We start from the raw sequence: 21770 nt of genomic DNA, 5'->3' as shown, positions 1-21770 counted from the left end.
AAGCAGATAGAGAGGAAGCCTGCCCACAGTGCACACCTCTGCTAGGAGACCTCATGGTGGTAGGAAAGAAAATTAGCTTGTCTTTTTTTCTCCCAGCTCTGCATTTAAATAGAACTGCTTTCATTACTCCTGCATGCTATGTTTGATTTGTGAACTTGCCAAGATGTTATCTTTTTCCCAGAATTATTGGACTTTCTTTAAAGGGTGAAATGGTTTTATTGCCCTTGGAGAATGCTGCAGAATTTTTGCATTCATGTACGGTAGAGCATGAAATTACAGACTTTCAGCCACAGAAAAGGACATAGATAACTGTCCTTTAAATGTGGATTTTAAAGTGAAAGATGCTTTATCTTGCCTGCAGAGATACACAATGAAAAGTGAATGCTTTAGTTTACTGAGCAAAAGTTCTTGATGCAATAAAGGAGAAGAGAAGCACAGGCAGTATTAGGCTTATTTTATAGTAGAAGTTCCACACAGCATTTTCAGACAGAAACGGCCTGGTACTGTGCAAAGGGATGAACATTCTTATTGTAATACATTTTAAAGGTAAGATTTGGCCCAAATCACTAATTGTCAAGAAAATACCTCAAGTCTCCATATCAAGATGGAACAATCACTTCAGCTTAAATACAGGAAATGTTGGGCATAACAGCCATTACTTGCAGAGATCTTGTTAACAAGAACATAATTTCCTAATCACTCCCTTGAAAGCAAACCCAGATGATAGAAGCATAGTTGAGCTCCTGCCAAACACCTCAAGAACTCTGATTTCACACCCAAGCTCCTGCAGTAGTGCCAGGATAACCTCAACTATTCAGTGAAAAAAAACACCTTAAGCACTATGCTTATAGTTCTTTATACTTGTATTCTTAAATACAATAAGTATCAGTTGCAATAGTGCTAAAACTTGAGTAAAAACCAAGAGTACAGACATCTAGATGTGTTTGTACTACACACCAAGTTAATATAACAATTAAAATATCAAAGGATGTGGGGGTGCTGGTTGATGGCCAGCTGAACACGAGCCAGCAGTGTGCCCAGGTGGCCGAGAAGGCCAACAGCATCCTGGCTTGTGTCAGAACCAGTGTGGGCAGCAGGACTGGGGCAGTGACCGTCCCCCTGCACTCGGCACTGGTGAGGCCGCACCTCGAACACTGTGTTCAGGTTTGGGCCCCTCACTGCGAGGGGGACACTGAGGGGCTGGAGCGTGTCCAGGGAAGGGCAGCGGGGCTGGTGAAGGGGCTGGAGCACAAGGCTTATGAGGAGCAGCTGAGGGAACTGGGGCTGTTTAGCCTGGAGAGGAGGAGGCTGAGGGAGACCCCATTGCTCTCTGCAGCTCCCTGACAGGAGGTTGTAGCTGGGTGGGGGTCGGTCTCTTCTCCCAGATAACAAGTGACAGGACAAGAGGAAACGGCCTCAAGTTATGCCAGGGGAGGTTTAGATTGGATGTTAGGAAAAATGTCTTTGCTGAAAGGGTGGTCAGGCATTGGAACAAGCTGCCCTGTGAAGTCACCATCCTTGGAGGTGTTTAAAAAATGCATAGATGCAGTGCTTAGCGACATGGTTTAGTGATGGTCTTAGCAGTGTTAGGTTAATGGTTGGACCTGATGATTTCAAAGGTCTTTTCAACCTAAATGATTCCATGGTTCTATATAACTCTGAAGGCAATTATGCCTTAGTGGCAACGTCCTGGTCTATCTTCCCATCCTCTCGAATTAGGCCTCAAGAAAAAAGAAAGTTGACCTTTTTTTTTTTTTTTTTTTTTTTTAAGATGTAGAGCAGTTAGAGAACAGAAGAATAGATTTTAGTTTTATTGATGGTGGTCCCTCTACAGTGAGGGCAAGTGTATGATTTAACGAGGCATACAAACGGCTTTGATCTTGCATCATCTTCATTATGCAAGTGATGAAAACAGGAGCCTTCACTGGTGGCAGAGGCTCATCAAGAGGTGATGCAAGTGGCAACTGCTGCAAGGCTATAGATGTGTTGGCTTTCAATATAGTGCATCTCATACAAATAAACACTCAAAGCTGTTAAGCTTCCTTCAGGTTGTTACAGTATTGCTTTTAACAAGCAACCAACCAAGCAGGAGCACCCACTAAATATTTGTGGATCATGTTGCAGGAGCTGTAAATATTAGAAGCAACTTTAATTTTTTTTATCTACATTTTTCCCATTAGCTTGTGAAACTATCAACTAGTTATCTACTTTTTTTTTTCACACAGAGCACATGACAAGTTGACAAAATAATTATCTTGCTCCAAAGAAGTTTTTCATTGGCTCTCTGGGCTTCTAAATGGGATGAAGGGTGGAGCAAGTCATTTAGCCACACCCATGTGAGGTTTATAAAAGGCGGTTTTCTAGGGGAAGCTCTTTTCTACTGGTCTATGACAACTGTCAGTTTTATTTAACAGGGTTTTATCTTAAAAAAAAAACCAACAAGGTAAACAAAAACCAACCTATTATGTCAAGGCCTCACAAAGGTTCCCATAGTGGGGAAGCTCTTCTAAATGAACCTTTGAAACAGCAAGGTAAGGTAAGTCATGGAATCTGCTTCACCTTTTTAGTTCATTTTCTCACATAATATTTCTGTGGCAAAGAGCTGAGTGTTACTGTAATTTCAAAGGTCTGTATTATCTCTGCTGTTTATAATTGGAGTTATGTTCTCTATTGTTTTGTATTGCTGTAGCACTCACTCAAATGGAGTAAAAACAACCTTATAAAAACATCCCCAAACTTATTAGAGTTTGGAGAGGTTGCTATTTGTCATAGGGTGGTCAGGCTTTCAAGACTGATGACTTTGAGGGCTAATTTGCACCACCTCTCTACACCACTAAGGTTAATGTGGCTGTTGCAATTGTGCTGCTGTTTGTAAGTCACAGCAATATTAATTTCTCAAGCATACAAATAAAAGATATGCTATGCTTTATTGCACAATTGCTGTGACTTAATCATGACTTTTTGATACACCCAGGAATCCTGCCGTGATTTTTGGTTTGTACTGTATCATAGTTTCCTTATGTATACGTGCATGTGATTGCTTGTAAGTTATTATGCTCAGCATAGGTCTCGTGAGTTACTGTGCATGTCCCTCAACAGGATTAGGTGCTATAAAAGTTTGTTTGCTGTTCAGCACAGGTGTTTGTGTTGGTACGATAATTCTGTAGACAGGTCTTTATCAGTTTGCAAGGTGACTGGGTGAAATTTTTCATAATCAAGTCAAATGCATTGTATCAGAAGTGATCACAACAATGTAGGTGTGTAGCATGGATGTGTCAAGAATGCTGGTCGGCATAAAAAATACTTATCTCATTACGCTGCTTATGTAGCTCTGGGCTTATTGCTGGTGTGATGGTAAAGCAGGATTGTAAGGAATTGGAGAGAGGGGCATGAAAGTATCTTCAAAATACTTTTTAGGACCTCCTTTCAGGCCTTTGGGAAAGGGGAAGATAGTATGGTATCCTTCAGAAACTGAATAAGCAACTAGAGACAAGTGTCTTAAAAGTTAACCTTTTCCTCCAATTATTTTATCTGTACAAAACTAGATCAGAGAAGAGTAATAAGCTTTCTCTTGTGAGCCTTCGGTTTAGAAGTCGTCAATGATATTCTTGTTTTTCATTGCGCCCAAAACATGGGAAGTGATTGAGGGTCACTAGTCTACTGGTTGTTCTCCATGTACTATACTATTATAAATACCACGTGCTACAAAAATAACCAAAGTAATGGCTTCCACAAAACTGGTGGTGTTGATGGGTTCTCTTCTTCAAGCTGTAAGCAAAACTGTGAATTAATGTAGCCAGCAAAAAGCTGACTGATGGCCTCTTGGGCAAAATGGTATGACATAAGTTGGAGAGGATGTCAGAGCATTTTGACTTTGTGTGATTAATGGACATGAGAAAATAAACACATCTTGCATTTGAATAGACACGTTTTCCACCTTGATAATGCTGTGGTTTTTCTGTGGAGCTTTTGCTGTCAGTATTAAACTTGTAGGATGCTTCACTTCAGCAGTGTCGTTATTTCTGCTTTTTACCATGTGTTTTTACTGATATGTAACAAATTGTGGCTGTGCTGGATTGTGGTGAGAGGAGCCTTGTTTGACAGCATAGTCATCTCCTGCAAGGGAGTCCCCTTGTTTTATCCATTGACATTCTTCCGGGAGGCAGACATGCTGCAGTTAAATTGTTCGTAGCTATTTTTAAAAGTGCCTGATGTAGACAAAACTGTTAAAATATTTGCTGTTAATGTTTTGTTGTGTCAGTACAGTAAATGGGAGAGATGAAAGAAGAGGAAAAAAGCCCCATTAATAGTAGCAGAGAATCATAGATGTCTCTGCTCTTAGACACTTTTGGGTAGGTTTTCTGAATCAATGAGGAAGTTTGAGCTTTTTCAAGTGGGTAACGTAGAGTGAGCTACTTTTTAACACTGCTGCATAGCTTAACGTGTTTGTAAAGTTGGTCACTTCTCTAAGCAGGGATTAAAGTGTCTTCTGTCATTCTGGGACTTGAAAAGCAATATGTATGGAATAAAACATTTATCCAGTGTAATTCTGACACTAACCTGCTATTCAGCGCTAATGAGTCAAGGGACACCAACTGTCCTATGACTGATTACTTACTATATTTCATAAGTCTAGATAAATCTTCAAAAGGCTAATTTTGAGTAGCCAAACTAGAAGCCTGAGAGTGCCATCTTCCTCTCCTGATTTGATTTTTTGGAGCTATGTATGTACTAAATGCAGAAAGTCCTCAAAGATGACTTCTTGGTGGCGAGCTGAGTAATTGAGAGACAGATGGCTAACAGCAATCTCTTAGTAACTGATTCCTTGAGGTGGTGTATGAAGACTGACGCTGACAGCTGGATTGCTTTAACAGGGTGTTCGGTTAGTCCCTTCACATTTCAATATTTTTGCTATCAGAAGATTCAAGCACAAAACTTCAGTGTATTTGGGTGGATGCTAAAATTAAGTCTTGCTCTGGATTCTCCCACCTGAATCCATGCATGGTAACATGAGCGTGTTCAGAGCTGAGCTGGGGGAGGGGTGTGGGGTGGCTTGCAGGTTCAGCAGGGGTGGGTGCAGGGGTGACTGTTGAGAAGGGGCTGGTGTGGGTGGCCTGAGAGGGTCCAAGGGGAGGAGGTGGGTTTCCAGGAGGATGGGGAAGGCAGAGTAGAAGGAGAGAGGCCCTATCACAAGGGCAGCTTCTGAGTCTTGTCCCAGCCGCTAAACCTTGCTGGCCCTGCATCTTCGGTATCTCTCCTTGTTTCCCATAATCTCTTCCACTGCCACCAAGAAAAGTGAGCTTTCTGACTCCTGGATGAAGACAGAAATGCATTTTTCTCTATATTCCTGGGTCATCCAAAGTCAGTTTTATCTGTATTACTGAGAAGACCCAAGCTGACCCTACTTAGCTGGGTGCCTTACTGCTTTATGAATCAGCACACCACTGTGGATTTTCCTGTTCAGCTATCATTTATTTAGATTGTGGAATCCTGAAATCAGAAGGGTTTTACAGATCCTAAAATTACTGCATTTTCTTTAATGTGACTGGATTTCCTTAAGTAATATTTTTTTCTTAATGCAGTGCTGTCAGAGGAAAGAGTCAGCTGGCTTTTGTTGCCCTGTTTTAGTTCAAGTCAAACCAAGTTGCTAAGCTTAAACAATAAGGCTTGTAGGTTTGAGTTTTTCCAGTGTTTGTCCACCTGGCAATCATGCATGTAGGCAATAATTTCCATTGCAAGGAAGAAGCCTGAAGTTCAGCTCCTTTGTGCAAGCTGGAAGGAGAATCGCAAAGGATGTGGTACACAATGAAAACTCCTTAGATAACTGAGATATAAAAAAAACAAACTAAGAAATAGAACTACCAGTCAGATGTCGTTTGGCCTGAGACAATGTTTTTTGAGGTCTGTTTATAAGTTGCTTGAAGGCCACATCAGGTGAAGGATGTGATTAGCATCCTGCCTATGGCTTCAGGATGATGTGTTGTCTCTGCTGCAGCAATAATCCTTCACTGCGATGCAGGGACTACAGGCAACATGTGATCATGTTAGAAAACGAGAGAGAGAAATCTTATGAAGGGCTTTTCAAATGACAGGGAACTTATTATGTAGCTGTGGAACAGACTAACAAGAAACATTTGTCTGACCGATGGCAGTGATATCTCGTCTTCCTTTGAAAGGAACACATAGCTGCTGGTACAGTTCTGGCCATTAAAACAATGTGGCACAGAAGACTTGATGTGGCTTTGTTACAGCATTCACTGTGCACTAGTGCAAGAAACTCGAAACGCTGCCTTCCACTCATAGACCATGAAGATCTTAACCCAGGTCTTATTGAATTCATTGATACACAATAAGACATAAATAAAATGTGTATGTTATGCAGTAGCCTAAATGCATTCATTTAAATCCACTAACATTGGTGGTACAGAGTTTAAGGCCTCTGAGCTATTTCCTGCATGTGTCCTGCCATGCAGTATGGTGTTTATGTATGGTTTGGGGATTTTTTTTTCTTGATGACTTGTTTATATTTGATAATGCACTTCCAAAACTCGAAATTGCAGGGAAAGGTTTGCTCGGGGCAACATCTCAGGTGAAAATGAATGGTATCTCTGCCTTTCTCATAGCCCTAAGTGTACAGGTTGGTCCTGGAAGGTGCTGGCAAGCCTGCTTGGAAGTATTCAATGGGAGCTGGGCATCAGCCTTTGTGCGTGCAGAGTGCTGCAGCGGCACCTGGACCTCGCATGAGCCTTATAGGGGAAGCACCCACTCTTTTCTATTATATGTGCATGAGGGCTGTTAGAGGCTTCCAGCCCACAAAGCTGATTTCACTAGAACCAAAAAAATACATGTTAGAAGAAAAAGCACTTACCAACAGGAGAGAAATCTGGTGGGTGAGATTAAAGCTCTTTAATAATACATGCCTTCTATGCCCAAGGTATCCTGTGCAGTAGGGTCCTGCCCTCCTCTCTTTCCTAGTTCTCTAATATTTTGGCTTCTGAAGTTGGAGAAATTCTGCGTTCTCCCCAGGAGAGTTTATTTTTACATCTTGCTGGGCTTGCCTCTTGGTTTGAGTCCCTGGCATGAGCCCAATACTTTGCTCAGGCATCTCCTGTTGTCCACTTATGCATCATGTTGACTTTGGAGAGGTTTTGCTCTCAGCTCTCCCCATGATGTGCACCTAGAGCTATGCTCCACAGCAGTCAAATCGCTCTGTGTGAGTATAAACACAAAAACTCTGTGAGCTGGGTTCTCTTGCCATGCTACTGGGTGCATTTCCATTGGTATCAAGCAGAGACAGGCCTAGCTTCTCTGGGATGTGGACTGCCAAAACTTGTGATTTTATTCCAAATTAAGAAGTTGACTGTAAAAGAAGCAGCAACTTGAGTTCATGAAATGTAGTTCTTGCTGTCAGAAGACTGTTACACTGTCTTGCACGTCCTGTTTTCCTGCATGGAATAGCAGGAGAAAGAGCACAGCACCTCAAACAAGAAAAGGTTGTAAGTATCTCTACTGACTGAGGAAAGCAGGAGCATTTCTGGGATTAAAAATGGCACACTTCCCAGTGTAATGTTGTGTCACTTCATTAAGGTTGAAACAGCTTCACTTGTATTACTCTTTACACATCTTGTATATAAAAATGTATTATCTCAATCACTTTCATATTCTGGAAATTAAACTTCAACATTGATTCGTCACCAGAAAGGAGTAGGAAAGCTGAACCCTGACAGTCTTCTCTGGGATACAACAGTTTCTCAAAACCTACACATTACACTGAGAGAGAACAGAATAAAGCTGAAGTAAAATGAGGTGCTTGTGCTCTCAAAAGGCATTTAGTCTGATAAGGTGCCAAACAGTGTCATCTGAGAGCGTTGCAAAGATTTTCAGCTGTCTTGTGTATGCTAACTAAATATCTGGGTGAATTAAATTTTGTCCCTGGCAATATTTCACCAGACGTGACCTTGCCTGATCTGGTTAATCCAACCTCTTGCAGTCTCCTGATAATAGTTTTGACCAAGACTGCCTTTCTCTGAGCATCCTACCTGATGCTGAAGTGAAGGACTGTGTTTGCAGAAGTGTAGTAGGGCTCTCCTCTCGGCTGCCTCCAAGCCCTGCTCTGTTGACTCATGTGGAAGGTGTGGTGTGTTTTGATCAGGAATGGAAGGGCGTAAGAGTTGCAGTAGAGTGCAGCAGTCTGAAATAGGCCCTGCAGGGAAATCAATCTTATGGGAAAGCGTAGGTTGAATCTTGCATTTTTGCTACGTGAGTTAACAAGCAAGCTGACTACCAAAAAGGGAGAAAAACTGGACTTACACCACAAATATACATAAACTGCTTATTGTTTTGTGAGAGAGAGACCTGCTTTCAGCTGATGCTGGATGCTTCAGCTGCAGGCACTATCTGCTCACTTGTTCCACGAGTTACTGCCTTGATTCACCGTGGACATGTTCAGTTCAGTAATACCTTGTTACAGGGACTTCCAATAGCTGACTGACCTTGCTGAGAAGGGCTTTGTTAAATGAGTGCATGCCTGGGAAAGAAGGATTTCATTTGCAGAAGTTTTATTTAGAGCCCCAAAATGCATGTTCACCTTTTCATATGTATTTTATACCTAGCACTGTTTACTAAAGTGGTTGTGCATGAAAATATCTGACAGTTGCCATCTTGGGAGCCCTGGATGCAAAGACAGTGAGTTTATGCAAGACAGGAGATATGCAAGCACTCTTTCAGGCTCCACTGAACAACACTTTGGTCTCTCCAAATTAAAACAGCTACTAGGAGGCTGCTACTACAGAAAGTGCCACAGTTTGAAGAAAGCTTATCTGACAACATTAACGGGGTCTGGGTTCTCTAGGGCAGATTGCATGTACCTGAGAAGAAAAAGTAAGACTTGTTCTTCTGCACAGTATTTGCTGTACTGGCAGGTTTATGAAAGAGGGAAACAGAACCAAAAAAAAACCCCACACCTAAACACCAAAACAGCCAGAGTTTTGTTTCCCAGCGTAAGGTAAAAGGCTTTGTCTTCTAGATGTGAAAAATTGAGCAGTGTAGAAGTTCAGTCTATAAGGGAAGTGGTGTAAATGTCAAATCAATCCAAAGTATCCATTTTTCCATAACTTCTCAGTTATGTGGTGACTTTTCTTGCTTAGTTTGGACAGCAAACAGAAAACATATAAGTGTCCAGGAAAGGCAATGAGACAACTATCTACTCTTAAATTATGTATGCTACTGAAATAGGTTTAGTGCTCTTCCAAATGAATACTTAACAGGCAGTGTGCTGGCAGAAAAACTTTCCAGAGCAGAATGTTGTGGAAGTTTAAATTTGGTCTGATACTGTAGAGTAACTTGGAAACTTCCCAATTAATTCTTTCTAATGAGCAGAAATGATGCATGTACCTTCAAGGTAGTGGACTGGTCCACTGTGTTTGGTGGCCTTTGTCTATAGAACAACATAAAGGAACAGTAATTCCTGTGAGCTTTGCCCTGCAGTGACTTGGAGGAAATACTGCAGCTCAACACGAGAGCCCAGAAACTTTTGATTTGGTACACTTCAAACACAAACTATCCTATCGGAACAAAGCTGTGTTAACTTGAGGGGTTGAAGTTTGGCAGCCAACCCTTTGAAGCCCCTCCTGTATGACTTGCTTCAATTGTGTAGTGTCACGAAGTATCTAAATGACATAGAAGCTGCCACTGTTACCTCACAGACTGGAATATTCAACTTGAACTTCACAAGCTGTGACCAGCAAGTGCTATAGTAACTGAAGGAGTAAAAGGTATTTATGAAGCTTTCAAATGCAGTCCCGCTCTGACGACACCCCCCCCCCCCCCCGACAGCTTTTGTTTCCCTTAATGTAGTGACCCATTTCCAGTTTCCAGCTTTATAAACATTCAAGGTCAGTTGACTCTGTGCTCCCTTTATCACATACACGTTTTACAATTTTTGCTCTAATTACTTGTGTGGAGTCATTACCACAATGCAAGTGTCCTCAATTTTTGGTGCATTTTGGCTTTCCTGTTTTGCAGAGAGGATGCAAGGCTGCCCCCTGTTTCTGATAGACCTTTTACAAGTCTGATCCTTACTGAGACTATAGGTAACTATTATATTTATCAGTGAAGTTTTGCTTCTCTTGATGATCAGGCAGAGCTACTGCCGTCTGGATAGGGTAAGCAAATCAGCACTTGCTCTTTTGAAACATGAATAAATACCAAATAACATTTCTCTGCCTACCTCTCATGTGATCTAATCCTATCAGCATACCCAGATCCTGTTACCTGTGCCAAACACGGCAATCGCTGACTTTGACTGTTTTCAGTCAAAATACGTGGAGAAGAGTGGCAAGTGATGGTGTGCCATTCCTCCACTTTGTAGATGAGTATGGCTGAAGGACTGATGCAAAACATGAGATACTAAAGGGGATCTGCCCCTCAGCATCTTGGAAAAGGTTTAAAACATGCCCTTCCAGAGAGTTTCATGACCACCTGGCTGTGCTTATGTCATTGAGACCACCTTACCACTTTTCTCCAGTGATTAAGTAATGTAAAAGATTAATGCAGTCCTTTGAGCGGAGATTGGCACCCAGGGATGGTTGTCACACTGTGGATCTATGGAAAAAGTGACTCCTAGGTGCCATCTAGGAAAACTGGATGGTTGGGACTGATCAGGTGAAAATGAGAGAGGAAAACACTTGGTTTTTGGTTTATGACTCAGAGCACATGTGGTGATCTGTGCAGTACTAATGAGGTGATGCTACACCCTTCAATGTATCTTCAGGTGTCACGTGAGCACCTTATCTAAACAGAGGTTCACAGGACATCTCCACAAACTATAGCCCTACAGCCTTCATAGGTTTGTACATCTGTAATTAACTGCAAGTAATCCATTCCACTCACGCAACAGACTAGTCCAAGAACACTTTATCTGCTTCACCAGTGCTGTAAAGAGCAAAACTTGGTGGTTTTTAAATTTATATATTGGATATTACATATTATAAATATATTTGTATTATATTTTGGGATTTGTAAGTATTTAAACAAAAATCAAGATACAAGACTAGCTGTTCTTACTGTTGCTGCAGATACTGGAATCTGTCTTTACATCCTTGAGTTAGTCTCATTTTCCAGTTCAGGAACTTGAGGCAGAGAAAGACATGCCAGAACTGTTGAAAGAGCTGAAACGACAGTCCAATACCCTAACGAGGGCTCCCTTGCCTGGGTAAGGAAAGCACGCAACAAGCAGCCTGCAGTTATGATGTTTTTACACAGAATCACTGGATGATATAGGTTGAAAGAGCTCATCTTGTCCAACCCCTCTTCAAAGCCATCCCAAACGGATCAGGCTGCTCAGGAACTTGCTGGGTTCTGACTACATCAGAGACATTCAGACTTCCCAGCCTTACCAGACCCAATGTTCAACTACCCTCGTGATAAAAATGCTTTTCCTAACGTGTAATCAGGATTTGCCCTGTTGAAACTTGCCTCTTGCAGTGTCAATGTGTGCCTTTGAGAAGATCCTGGCTCCATCTTCTCTACACCCTCCCCTTAGGTAGATGTGGGCTGCAGTGATGCATCCCCCTACACCCCTAAATCTTCCCTTCTTCAGGCTGGACAAACGCAGCTCTCTCAGCCTCTCCTGCAACATGTGCTCCAGCTCCTTAAATATCTTGGTATAGTAGACTGGGCTCCAGTATGTCTGTCACTGGTTTGCAGCTCCCCAGTACACAGGTAATTCACTTTTTCAAGCCCTGAATACAGGGGAATAATCACTGCCCTGGATTTGTAAACAGAATGCCATGTAGGATTGTCCTTCCTTACTGCACAGGCATGTTGCTGAGTCTTTTTCAACTTGTTGTCCACCCAGACCCCCAGGTCTTTGTTTTTGTTGTTTTTTTTTTTTTTTCTCCGAAGTTAGTGTCCAGCTAGCTGGCACCCAACAAGGTCATACCTTCCCTGGGACAAGAATTTGCATACTTGCTTTTCAGGCCTGTCCTTGCCTCTTTCTTGGTCTGAAATAGCCATGGGTAGTGAATGTTACACTGTTCTAGAGATTATGTTTATTTTTCAAAGAAAGCTACTAATTCTGTAACTTAGCAAAGACCACCAGTCAGTAAGCCAGACAACTTGCAGGTGTGTGTTGTGCATCTGCAGGTGCACAGCAGAGCAGCGTGTTAGAAGAGAGGGTTGGTAGGAGCATTTATCCACCTCCATGTGGCCGCCACCAAAGTGATTTTTGCTGAATAGTGTCTGACATGCTTAATTTTGTTCACTCTCTGCAAAGAGAGACCTGAAAAACAATCCCAAAATAGAGGGGGATTCAGCCCATCTAATTTCAGGCACCCTGAGCTACCTGTGTTTTTTTTCTCCGGCATATCTAGAAATGCAAGGGTTACACTGAGGGGTGCTATTTAAATGTAAATTACTACTTGAGTTTAAATGTGTCTTTTAAGGCTCTTAAACCAATTCATTCTTCTGAATATTTTCCTGGTCCTTAAGCTGGTAGATTTTATATCTGTGAAGCAGGTCTGAGAGTCAGTAACACTTATATGGAAGTTATTTTGGGGTACTTCCTACCACGCTTGTTCAGCAGGCGTGTTTTCAAAGAATATGAACCTGGATAATTCAACATACTATGCCATCTGGACTCCCAATGTTAAACACCAGGTTTTGCTCTCTTAAAAGGACTTAAGAAAATGTCTCAGGTCAGACCACAGATGCAGGTTTTTGGGTTTTGACCTCTGAATGTGTACTTTAATGCTTTTTCCTTGAAACTTTTTTTAATTATAAGTTGCTGATTAACCTAAAAAAAAAAATCAGCTGCAAAATGAAGCCTAAAGCTGGGCACAGGAAATTATAAATGTACTGGAAACTGGCGGTGGATTGACCTGGACCAAAGCAGTTGCTGGTATCTGTCTTCCATGTGTCTCTTACTCCATATTGAACAGGGAAAAGCTAATGTGTGTTCTGCCATAGCTCTGTGTACCCACTAGTCTCTAGCCTGAGGAGTTCATGTCTGCTTTTAAAACTTAATTTTCTAGGCCACTCAGCGGAGTTGTTCGCTGTACCTGTTTCTGGCCAGCAATACCAGCCAGTGAGATTCTGCCTTCCCAGCTGTGCCAATCCAACTGTTGACAGGGCCGTGCTGTGTACTAAAATAGGGAACTGCCCTAGATTTTTAAATATGAAAAAAAAAGGTAACTTTGAAATTGGATCCCTTTCTGCTTCAGAGTGGATTGGATTCAGAGCTACTCCAGCAAAACTGAGGGGCAGTCCAGAGACATAAATAAGGAGCAAACAGTTAAGGCTGGAATGCCTTAAGGCAATATTATTGCCAAATTCTTCATAATGTGAAACCTTAGTCAGTTCTGGCTTTTCTTGCCTTGCTATAAAACACATGCATCAGTGCAGCATATCTTTATGTTTATAGAGGGAGGAACTAAAAAGAAATATGTTAAATGATTATAGTGTATGAAACAAAGCAGAAACCTGATCAGCTCTAGTTGTTCTTAAACAAAGTGCATTCTGTATGATGGTATAATGCCTACCAGAAAAACACATTAAAATACATAATGCATTGGTACATACAGAAGTGCATCAAGAATAAACTGCAGTCCAACATGCAAACTGTAGACAGGTGCCTAACAAAACTAGTGATTGTGTTGGATGTAAAAGCCCACAGACATAGGCACTAACAGTGCAAGCAGAACAGACTTTGTTAGCAGGACAGAAACTGAAAAGTAGGCATCAATAACTGAACTAAACTTTAAAGGAAATGATGCCTCAAATAATTGAAGAAATACTGTTTTCTCAAAAAGAATCAGAGAGAAACTTTTGTGATTGAAATGGAGCTACGATGTGGCAGCCTGCTGCTAAATAGAAAGGATGATAACTACACATTCTCATGTTTGTCCTATTAGGTCTGCCACCTACTGCTTGCTATACTGGTTTGGCATTGCTTGCTATGCCAAAAAAACCACGTTTGTCAAATCTGTCACACTAACTGACTAAAATCATATGAGTTGAGCTCTATTACACCCTTTTCAAGCTGGAAGATAATTACTGCATCTCAAAGTTACTGGGCAGGAAGATATTTGTTAATAGGAGGAGGGCAGGTAGGCTGCTGCAAAAATGCAGATGTTGCACTGTGGTTGGCTGGAGCTTTGAACCTGGTGTTATCTTCAGGACACATGGGTCTTGGAAACTTCTACAAAAGTTTGAGGAGGGACAGGAGAGGACAACAGAAATGACAGAAGTTGGTTTACTGCTCCATAGGGAGAAAAATCTAGTGGGTTCCCAAGTAGGCTAGAAGTCTTCCTGAGAAAGGATGCATGTTCTTTCCTACTAAGTTATGGAGTAGGGCATGCTTGGATTTACTTTATATGTAAATGACCAGAAAAAGATTGATCGCTTTGTAAATGCGAGGGAGGGAGGAGAGTTTTATAAGAAGTCTTTGGGATCTTTTTCATGTGAATAGGTGACTTGAAATCAGAGCACTGGCAGAGAAGCAGAAGCCCTGGGACAAAGCCGTGTTTGAAATGACAAGAGTGAAAGGTGGGAAGCTCTGTCATACACTTGGTAGCAGCATCTTGCACCTTATGGGACTTCTTTCCTTGTGAAACACTCTGGGTCAGGCTAGGTTTCTCATGGTTTTGGAGTCAGAGATAATACTAAACTCAGCTCTGTAACTTAACTTCTTTGTGTTGAGTCGTCATGTTTTCCATATACTGCTGCAGAGCCCAGCCCTGAGTAGGTGCAGAGGACTTACCCAGGAACAGTGAGACAGCATAGGGTTGGGCTGTTAACAGTAAGTTGAGAAATCTGCCAAACTGTGAAGTGTATGGGGGTTTTTGTTTTGGTTTTTGTGAATCATGCACAGCTCATAAAAACAGCAGTTCTTCCCTTTGACACTGGAAGCTTTAAAATTAATCTCTCAGTTCTTTTCAAAAGGAAAGCATATACAAATAGTGATATACACTGTTTTCTGATTTACACTAGGAGTTTGTCCATTTCTATAATTTGTCAAGCTATTCTCCACTCAGTAAATGCCTGGCTAGCAGCCACAAGGGGGTTGCTTGAATTCTTTCTGTTGCTAAAAATAAGTTGGGTTTGAAGTTTTCTGTAACCACTGAGGATATTTGAGGCAATAATAGGTGACTGTCAGCCTATATTACAAATTGTTTTCGTGCAACATCGCGTTCCCAGTCCTTGGCAGGAGGAAGGAAAAAAGATCTGTGCAGTATGGAATAAAGCGCCCAGTGCGCTGAGACACAGTAGCAGAAGACAGGGTTCTGTTCCTGCATGGGAAATACAGTTCCTGGAGACAAAGTTTTGAAAATACATTGTCAAATGTACTAGAAAGCATTTGATTTAAATCGCCCTAATAACATTCTGTCCTAACTTGTCCTCCTTGGTCCTTCAGACTAACAGCTATTGGTACTACTTTTCATAGCATGACTATATGATGTGCCTCTACACGATGTACCTAGTTTTCTGCAGATCACCTGTACTGTTTTTTCACTTAGTTGCTTTGCTTTCAGCTTGCTTTCTAATATCCCTCTTCTCCAATTCTTGTTTTGTCTAGGTTTTTTCTTTTTTTTAATCGTATTCATTCAAAATAAATTTAATGTTTTACAGCATTTCAAGGGATATTGTCATAGAAGCCCCTTCTGTGTCCGTTTGTGTGAATGGGTTCAACAGGTAACTAAGTTTGTGGATGTAGCAATAGCCACCAGAAAACAAGTTCACAGAGAAAAAAAGTATGCACTGAGAGTGAAAGCCTCCTGAGACCAGGTCCAGGTAAGCCCTGGAGAGTGGCAGTCCTGTTGAATCCACTGGACATCCCAGGATCCCACAAACTCCAAACAGCAAGAGTCTGCCAAACCTGTCTGAGGCCTCTGCTAGCACACACTTCCATCAGCAGCAGGTTCTGTAACTGAACTGCATCTGAGGAAAGTGACTGACAGAGGCTACAGAGCTGTGTGTACAGCCAGTAAAAGGAGGGACCACCAGTCTGACCCCCCCGGGCTGGACATGGCCTCCCGACTTGCTGCAGCAGGGTGCCAGGAGGGGTTGCAGGAGCAGGCTGTGGGAGGGGGAGAGCTGGATGCACTATGTGAATAGCCCTCGGCTATTAATAAAATCTGCTCAATTCTGTTAACAGCTTAACTCGAAACACTTTCTAATAAACATTGGGTTTTTTCTCCCAGTGCAAATCCTCCATCAGGGAAATAGGTAGTACAATACAGGGAACTTGCAGCTTTATGTAACTTTAAAAAAAAATGAACAAATCATAAGTTTCTGTCCTGAAAACATGCATAATACTTTTTCCTTGTCTGTTTCATTATATAGGATTTTCTGACATTCCTCTTTAAATTCTTGTTAAAGAAATACAATTTTTTTTCTGTGTTCAAAAGTATTTTCCATTCTCCAGATCCTCTAGATCTTCATCCTCTTGCTTTTTACCCCTTGACCTTTTTCCTATGTTTACCAGAGTACAAGAAGCAATTTCTTCAGATGTCTTGGTAGGTGACTCCTAAGGAGATGGGAACCTGTTTAAAATCAGTGCAGCCTGGGTGTGTTGAAGAGCTCTGAGGAACTGAGTTGTGCTTGCTGGTTTATGTAGAGCAGTGATACGATGACAGTGTCTGCAGCTGAGAGCTGTGCGTGGCCTGGCATGTAGTGGGAGGAAATGTGACGTCCTTTCCACCCCCTTTGTTTTCATTGCACGCCTTTGTCCCTCCACCCTTCCAAAGAAGACTCCAGCTCCCCATCGTTACCTTCCTCACACCCACTAACTGGGACCTCTACTGCATTCCTTTGTCCACCTAAATTAAATTCCACCTTAATGATCTGGTGTTTCCTACCACTCCCTTGCCTGGGTACTCCTCTGACATCTCCAGCCAGAAGTACAGGTCGAGGTGTTGGCATGGCTTACAGAGCAGGTGGGGACCTGGCAGAGGTACTGCATACAGCAGCAATTATCTCACCTGGCCATAGCCATTGCACTGCTCCCTGTAGCTCAGGTAAGGACCTGTATGGAGGCAAAAAATCAGGAGCTGTTGCCAAGATGTACCTCTTTGGTATGACCTGTACAAGTATCATCATCATTGGTTTCCAAGCCTTAGGGGGTCTCTGCTGTGAGGGCTTCTCTTTTTTTTCTTTAAGATTAGATGAATGAAGTTCAGTGTGGTGGTGTTACTCAAATGCTTCTCAAACCAAGGTCTATATACTGAAGACAATTAGTTATCCATCTTCAACATGCCAAAAATATCACACTCTTCAGAAAGTATAGTGTGGAAAAAATTCCATGACCAAATTAAGCCTCACATGTGTAAGGGAATTGCTGTGTCTCTGCACTGCTGCTGCCTGTCAGAAGTTCTGGTCAACACCACCTGATGGGAGATTACTACTTCTAACCATCGTCTTAAGTGTCCCAACCTTACAAGCTGTTGTAGTGCTGTTAGATCCCAGCTTAAGTTCAGGAGGGTCTACTTGAGCAAAAGCCAACATACCATGATGGATTTGCTGTTCCTTTGCCAATAGGATGCCTGAGGTTTGTCAGCTGTGCTGGAATCACTTTCCACATTAAACAAATGGAGGGGGGTGGAGGGGTAGAGTACATTGAAAAGCAAAGCTTAAGAGGCTTGGAGAGATTCAAAGAAATGAAACAATAACATATTTAATAGCTAATTCCCATTCTGGTTTGGCTTTAAGGTAGCTTCAGCCTTCGAGTCTGCTAGCAGCCTTCCCAAGTTCTCTGCCAGGATGAGTCACAGCTCCTCGAGCTGGGATCCAGTCCTGTAGACAAGCCATCTTTAAAGGTCTGTTTACTTTTTCCAGATGATAATGAATTAGAGCGAGAACTGGTTTTTTTTTTTTTTCCTCTTGAAACAAGGTTTATGATGAATATCAAGTCACCTGCAGCAGCTTCTTGCATCTTTCAATCCTGATTCAATCTGAGCACCCCTGAGATCCCATTTGATGTAGTTTTGTGCTGTTATGCAGGGATAGATGCCTTTGGAATACCCCTCCCTGCCAGGCTGTCTCACCTAGTTGACTAGGAATGCAAAACAAGCAACAACCAGAGCCCTGGCCTGACTGTAAACCATTATTTACCTGCTAGGAATGATATTTCCTGCTGACTGAGAAGGCAAATTAAGAAACTTAGCCATATAACCCTAGCATGTAATTCATGGCACAAATTGAAACCCATATACGGTCGCTCCTGCTTATATTTCTGTAGCCTGTAATGTAGCACTTGAGAGAATGGGTGCAAGGACAAATCTAGCTGCAAATGGCAGCTGTATCTAGAAACACAGATGGGAATGGGCCTTGATGTGGCTGCTACCAGTGGGCAGCTTCATGACTTCATTGCCAAGCGAGGCACTTCAAAGAATTGTCAGCATTTTTGTGTTGTGTTGGCAAAAACACAGGCTTTCCTGGGTGTCAGTTCATGTGTTTCTCAATGGTAGATTTTTGTTTTTCCCTCTGAAAAGCTGTTCAGGCAAGTGTGGCAAGGCCCTATGTGCATGACGCAACGGTCATAACCGATTGCCTGTGCTAAGAAAAAGCCTGGTCAGATGAAGAAACAGCAATGTGCCTGGCAATTACGAATAAACTCTGAATGTAGCACTGCATAAGGGAGCTCATAGATTTGCTACTCTATCAGAGGGACATCTGATCGTTGTGCAGATGTGTTGGACACTGAACCATTGTGAATGCAGCTGAATTAGGATATTGTAATGAAGGAGTTCTCCTCTTGTTCCATTTTTAGCATACGGCTATTGCATCACTGCCCAACTGATACAGACAAAGATCACTCAGTGAGTCCTTTTTTTTTTTTTTTTCTCCTGTTTGCTTGTTAAAATAAAGGTTTTCATGTTTTCTTTCCAGTACCAAATTGCTGCAAGGAATTCAAGCCGGCAACCAGGGAAGGTGTTTGGATGCTCAAAGTAAGTATGTTTGTGTGCTTGTATGTGTTTGTAACAGTGCTAGTGACTAAAAAAGTACCCAAGAACTTGTGTTTGATGGCTGTAAGACAGTAACTAGATAAGTTTGGTATCAATGAAAAGTTATATTCCTTTGCAACATCTTTGACCATGTAATTAACGGGTTCAGGTTCTCAGGAATTATTCATTAAACAGAGCTGATGAAAGCTAAACTAGATCACACAGACTTTTTGGAAATAATTTGTGGTTTTGAATGAAGTAAGAAGGAAATGTTGACAGAAAGGAATTAAGAAAAAATAGAAAGGAAAACTAAAGGTGGACAATAAACTAATTTCCCTCTCCCCTTCTGTCTGGGAGCTTTGAGGAACTGTATTCTTGCATTGTTTCATTAAATGTCAACTCGTCTGCACATTATTAGCGCTGTGTTCATAATGTTAAGTGAAAAAAGAGCAAACTACACAAAATGCCACTGTACAGGGTTAGTAATGAATGTCAAATAGAATTTGTGAGGTGCCCCTTTTTTTAATCCCCACCTATGGGACTTTAAATCGCATCCCACCCGAGCTGGGTGTTAACTGAAACTGTCCAGCCCCCAGCTTGGCATCTGTGACATCTGCACAGGAAGCCATCTGCCGTGAGTGGTGATATCAGTGATACCAGGAGACAGGAGCCCCACGAGGTGGCAATGTTTAGAAAGCCTTCAGAAGGGATGCGCCTGGAACAGATCTGCGCTTCCTCCGGTTGCCATCACTTGCTGCCCTTGTATCATGGCTGCCACATCTGTGCTATTAAACAAGAAATCTTCACTATTGCCAAGATGGAGCATAAGATACCCGGTAATAAACCTCCTATTTGCACAGATTCACTACTGACAGTGCTCACCGTGCTATGCTGGATACTGTATGTGCCTTTTCCCTTGACAAGGAACACACTGCAGCATTAGTGGTTTGCAATAATACAGTGTGGGGTTTCTTTATTCATAGTTAGTGCTGAAAATATGCCTGTCACTGAAATGATGCCAGAGCTGTGCAAGAAAGAACTTTAATTTTGAAAGATACGACCGCATTTCAGCTAAAGCTTGAAAAGCTATTACAGTGTATGAAGCACTAATTTTTAGCAGGCACCTCGATTTGCAGCGATGCTTTGTGCTTTCCAGTTAAAAGTATAAAGGTTTGTCTGAGCTATTTTAAAGACTTGTTTTGCAGGCAAACTAGGGATTTGTTCAAAGTTATTTAATGCCCTGAAAAAAACATATGTTTGCAGAAAGATTTCTCTAGATACATGATAGACATGAAAAATTATTTTTCAGGGTAAGTTCTATGGGAAATGCAAGAATTGTCTGTGTGCACAGGTGCAGGTAAGGAGATGCTGACACTGGGAGGAGGAGAGTTAAATGGGAAGACAGAGTTCAGATTCTTCAGGTTTTGAAAGAAGTTACTTTCACAGCAATTAGACTTTTTTTTTATTATTATTATTAGAAGGGCTCGACTGGACCTGGAGATTCTCAGAAGAACAGTCTATAATTTAGAGCTGAAAGAGGCTTGTGTGCCTCAAGGATGAAGCAATAGCTCTAGACTACAGGAAGCATCTGAGAGCAAGCGCTGGGAACACGGAATGTCCTCTCCCTGCAGACCCATGCCCTCCCATGAAGGTGCTGCAGATGGAAGTGCAGCGGGGCAATGCCCTGTGCTGAGCCACACTGGGTTTTGGCTATCGCTTTCTACTCTTGCACAGAGCAGTAGGTGCTGCTACTTATAGTCAAGCTTCACCCCTGTGGCTATACTGGCATTGTCGCTAGTACTTTGAAGCAACAGGAGATGTGAAGAAAACCACGAGCATTGAGATAGTGCGCAGCCACCAAATGCACATTGTTAGACAGGTAGTATGCAGTCTGCTTTCATCAAACTTAAGTGACACGTGCAGGTTTCCTGCAATAAGTAACCTTCTCTGTGAAGCAACATACAGCATTTCAGCATATTCCCCATGGATTCCTGCTTACTGTTGTAGCCTTTCCTTTCCAAATCCCTTAGGTCTTATGGCCTATTATAAGTCAAAATAAAGATCTAGCTATCTAGCATTCTAATACCAGAGATTCATTATATTGCTAGAGAATTAGCTAAGCTATTACAATTGCAAAAGCCAAATCCATGTAACATGCTATTATATACTAGTCTTTGCTTGGGAATCCTTCCAGTCAGGTTTCGGTGCCTTTGAGCCTCACAAATGTGTGTATTTTTTCTTTTATTTAAGTTATACACACAACAACATGAGGAATGGATGTTGGAATATCCAAGGAATTTTACAGTTCTCACATGAGGCACTCTTGTGTGCAAGATGCAGATAAGGGGGCTTTTGGCAGTTACAATTTCTTGTTTGATGTGTTATCACTAAAACAATTACAAATCACCCTAACATTAGAAAGCAAGTCTGTTTTCTACTGGAACGTTAGCTCAGGAATTATTTGTTGTATTTCAGTCATTTTGAGATGGAGGAAAGAAAGAAAATATATTTAAAATATCTATAAATATGTTTTTATGATGAATAAAATATGTTTGTATGATGAACTACTAAATCATGAATTGTTCAGGGGAGATCTGAATGAAAAGTTCCGTGTGAGCTTTTCTCTTCCCTGCACAGAAACAAATGTTCTCTGGTCATTCATGCTAACGGTGCATGTAGTGACTTAAACCAGGCAGATTAAAGAAGTGTTTCCTCTTGCTTCTTTCTCCCTACCTCCCAGCACCAGTGCAGAATAAAATACTACTTCAGGTAAGTGTGCTTTGTTTCCCACTCTGTTCCCTACTGCTTCTTTTCTCAGACTGGTCCCTG

The 21770-nt window shown here is 41.8% G+C and overlaps 1 protein-coding gene across 4 annotated transcripts in view; it reads left to right on the top strand.

Moving 5' to 3' along the window:
- Positions 1–21770, top strand: part of MAPRE2 (microtubule associated protein RP/EB family member 2) — a 99929-nt gene that overhangs the window by 8058 nt on the left and 70101 nt on the right. The window contains exons 1-2 of one of the 4 annotated variants that reach the window (XM_055704329.1): positions 2390–2536; positions 18886–18944. In XM_055704329.1, the coding sequence (XP_055560304.1) occupies positions 2465–2536; positions 18886–18944 (131 nt within the window). In that variant the 5' untranslated portion in view covers positions 2390–2464. Of the gene's footprint in view, positions 1–2389; positions 2537–17720; positions 17814–18771; positions 18816–18885; positions 18945–21770 lie in introns of those variants that run through there. The other 3 variants (XM_027797264.2, XM_055704332.1, XM_055704334.1) reach the window with 3 other exon arrangements.

The sequence above is a fragment of the Falco cherrug genome, chromosome 3 (genome assembly GCF_023634085.1).
Source record: "Falco cherrug isolate bFalChe1 chromosome 3, bFalChe1.pri, whole genome shotgun sequence".
NCBI classification, from domain to species: Eukaryota; Metazoa; Chordata; class Aves; order Falconiformes; family Falconidae; genus Falco; species Falco cherrug.
Note: the sequence above shows the minus strand (reverse complement) of the source record. Positions and strands in the feature narration are given on the sequence as shown.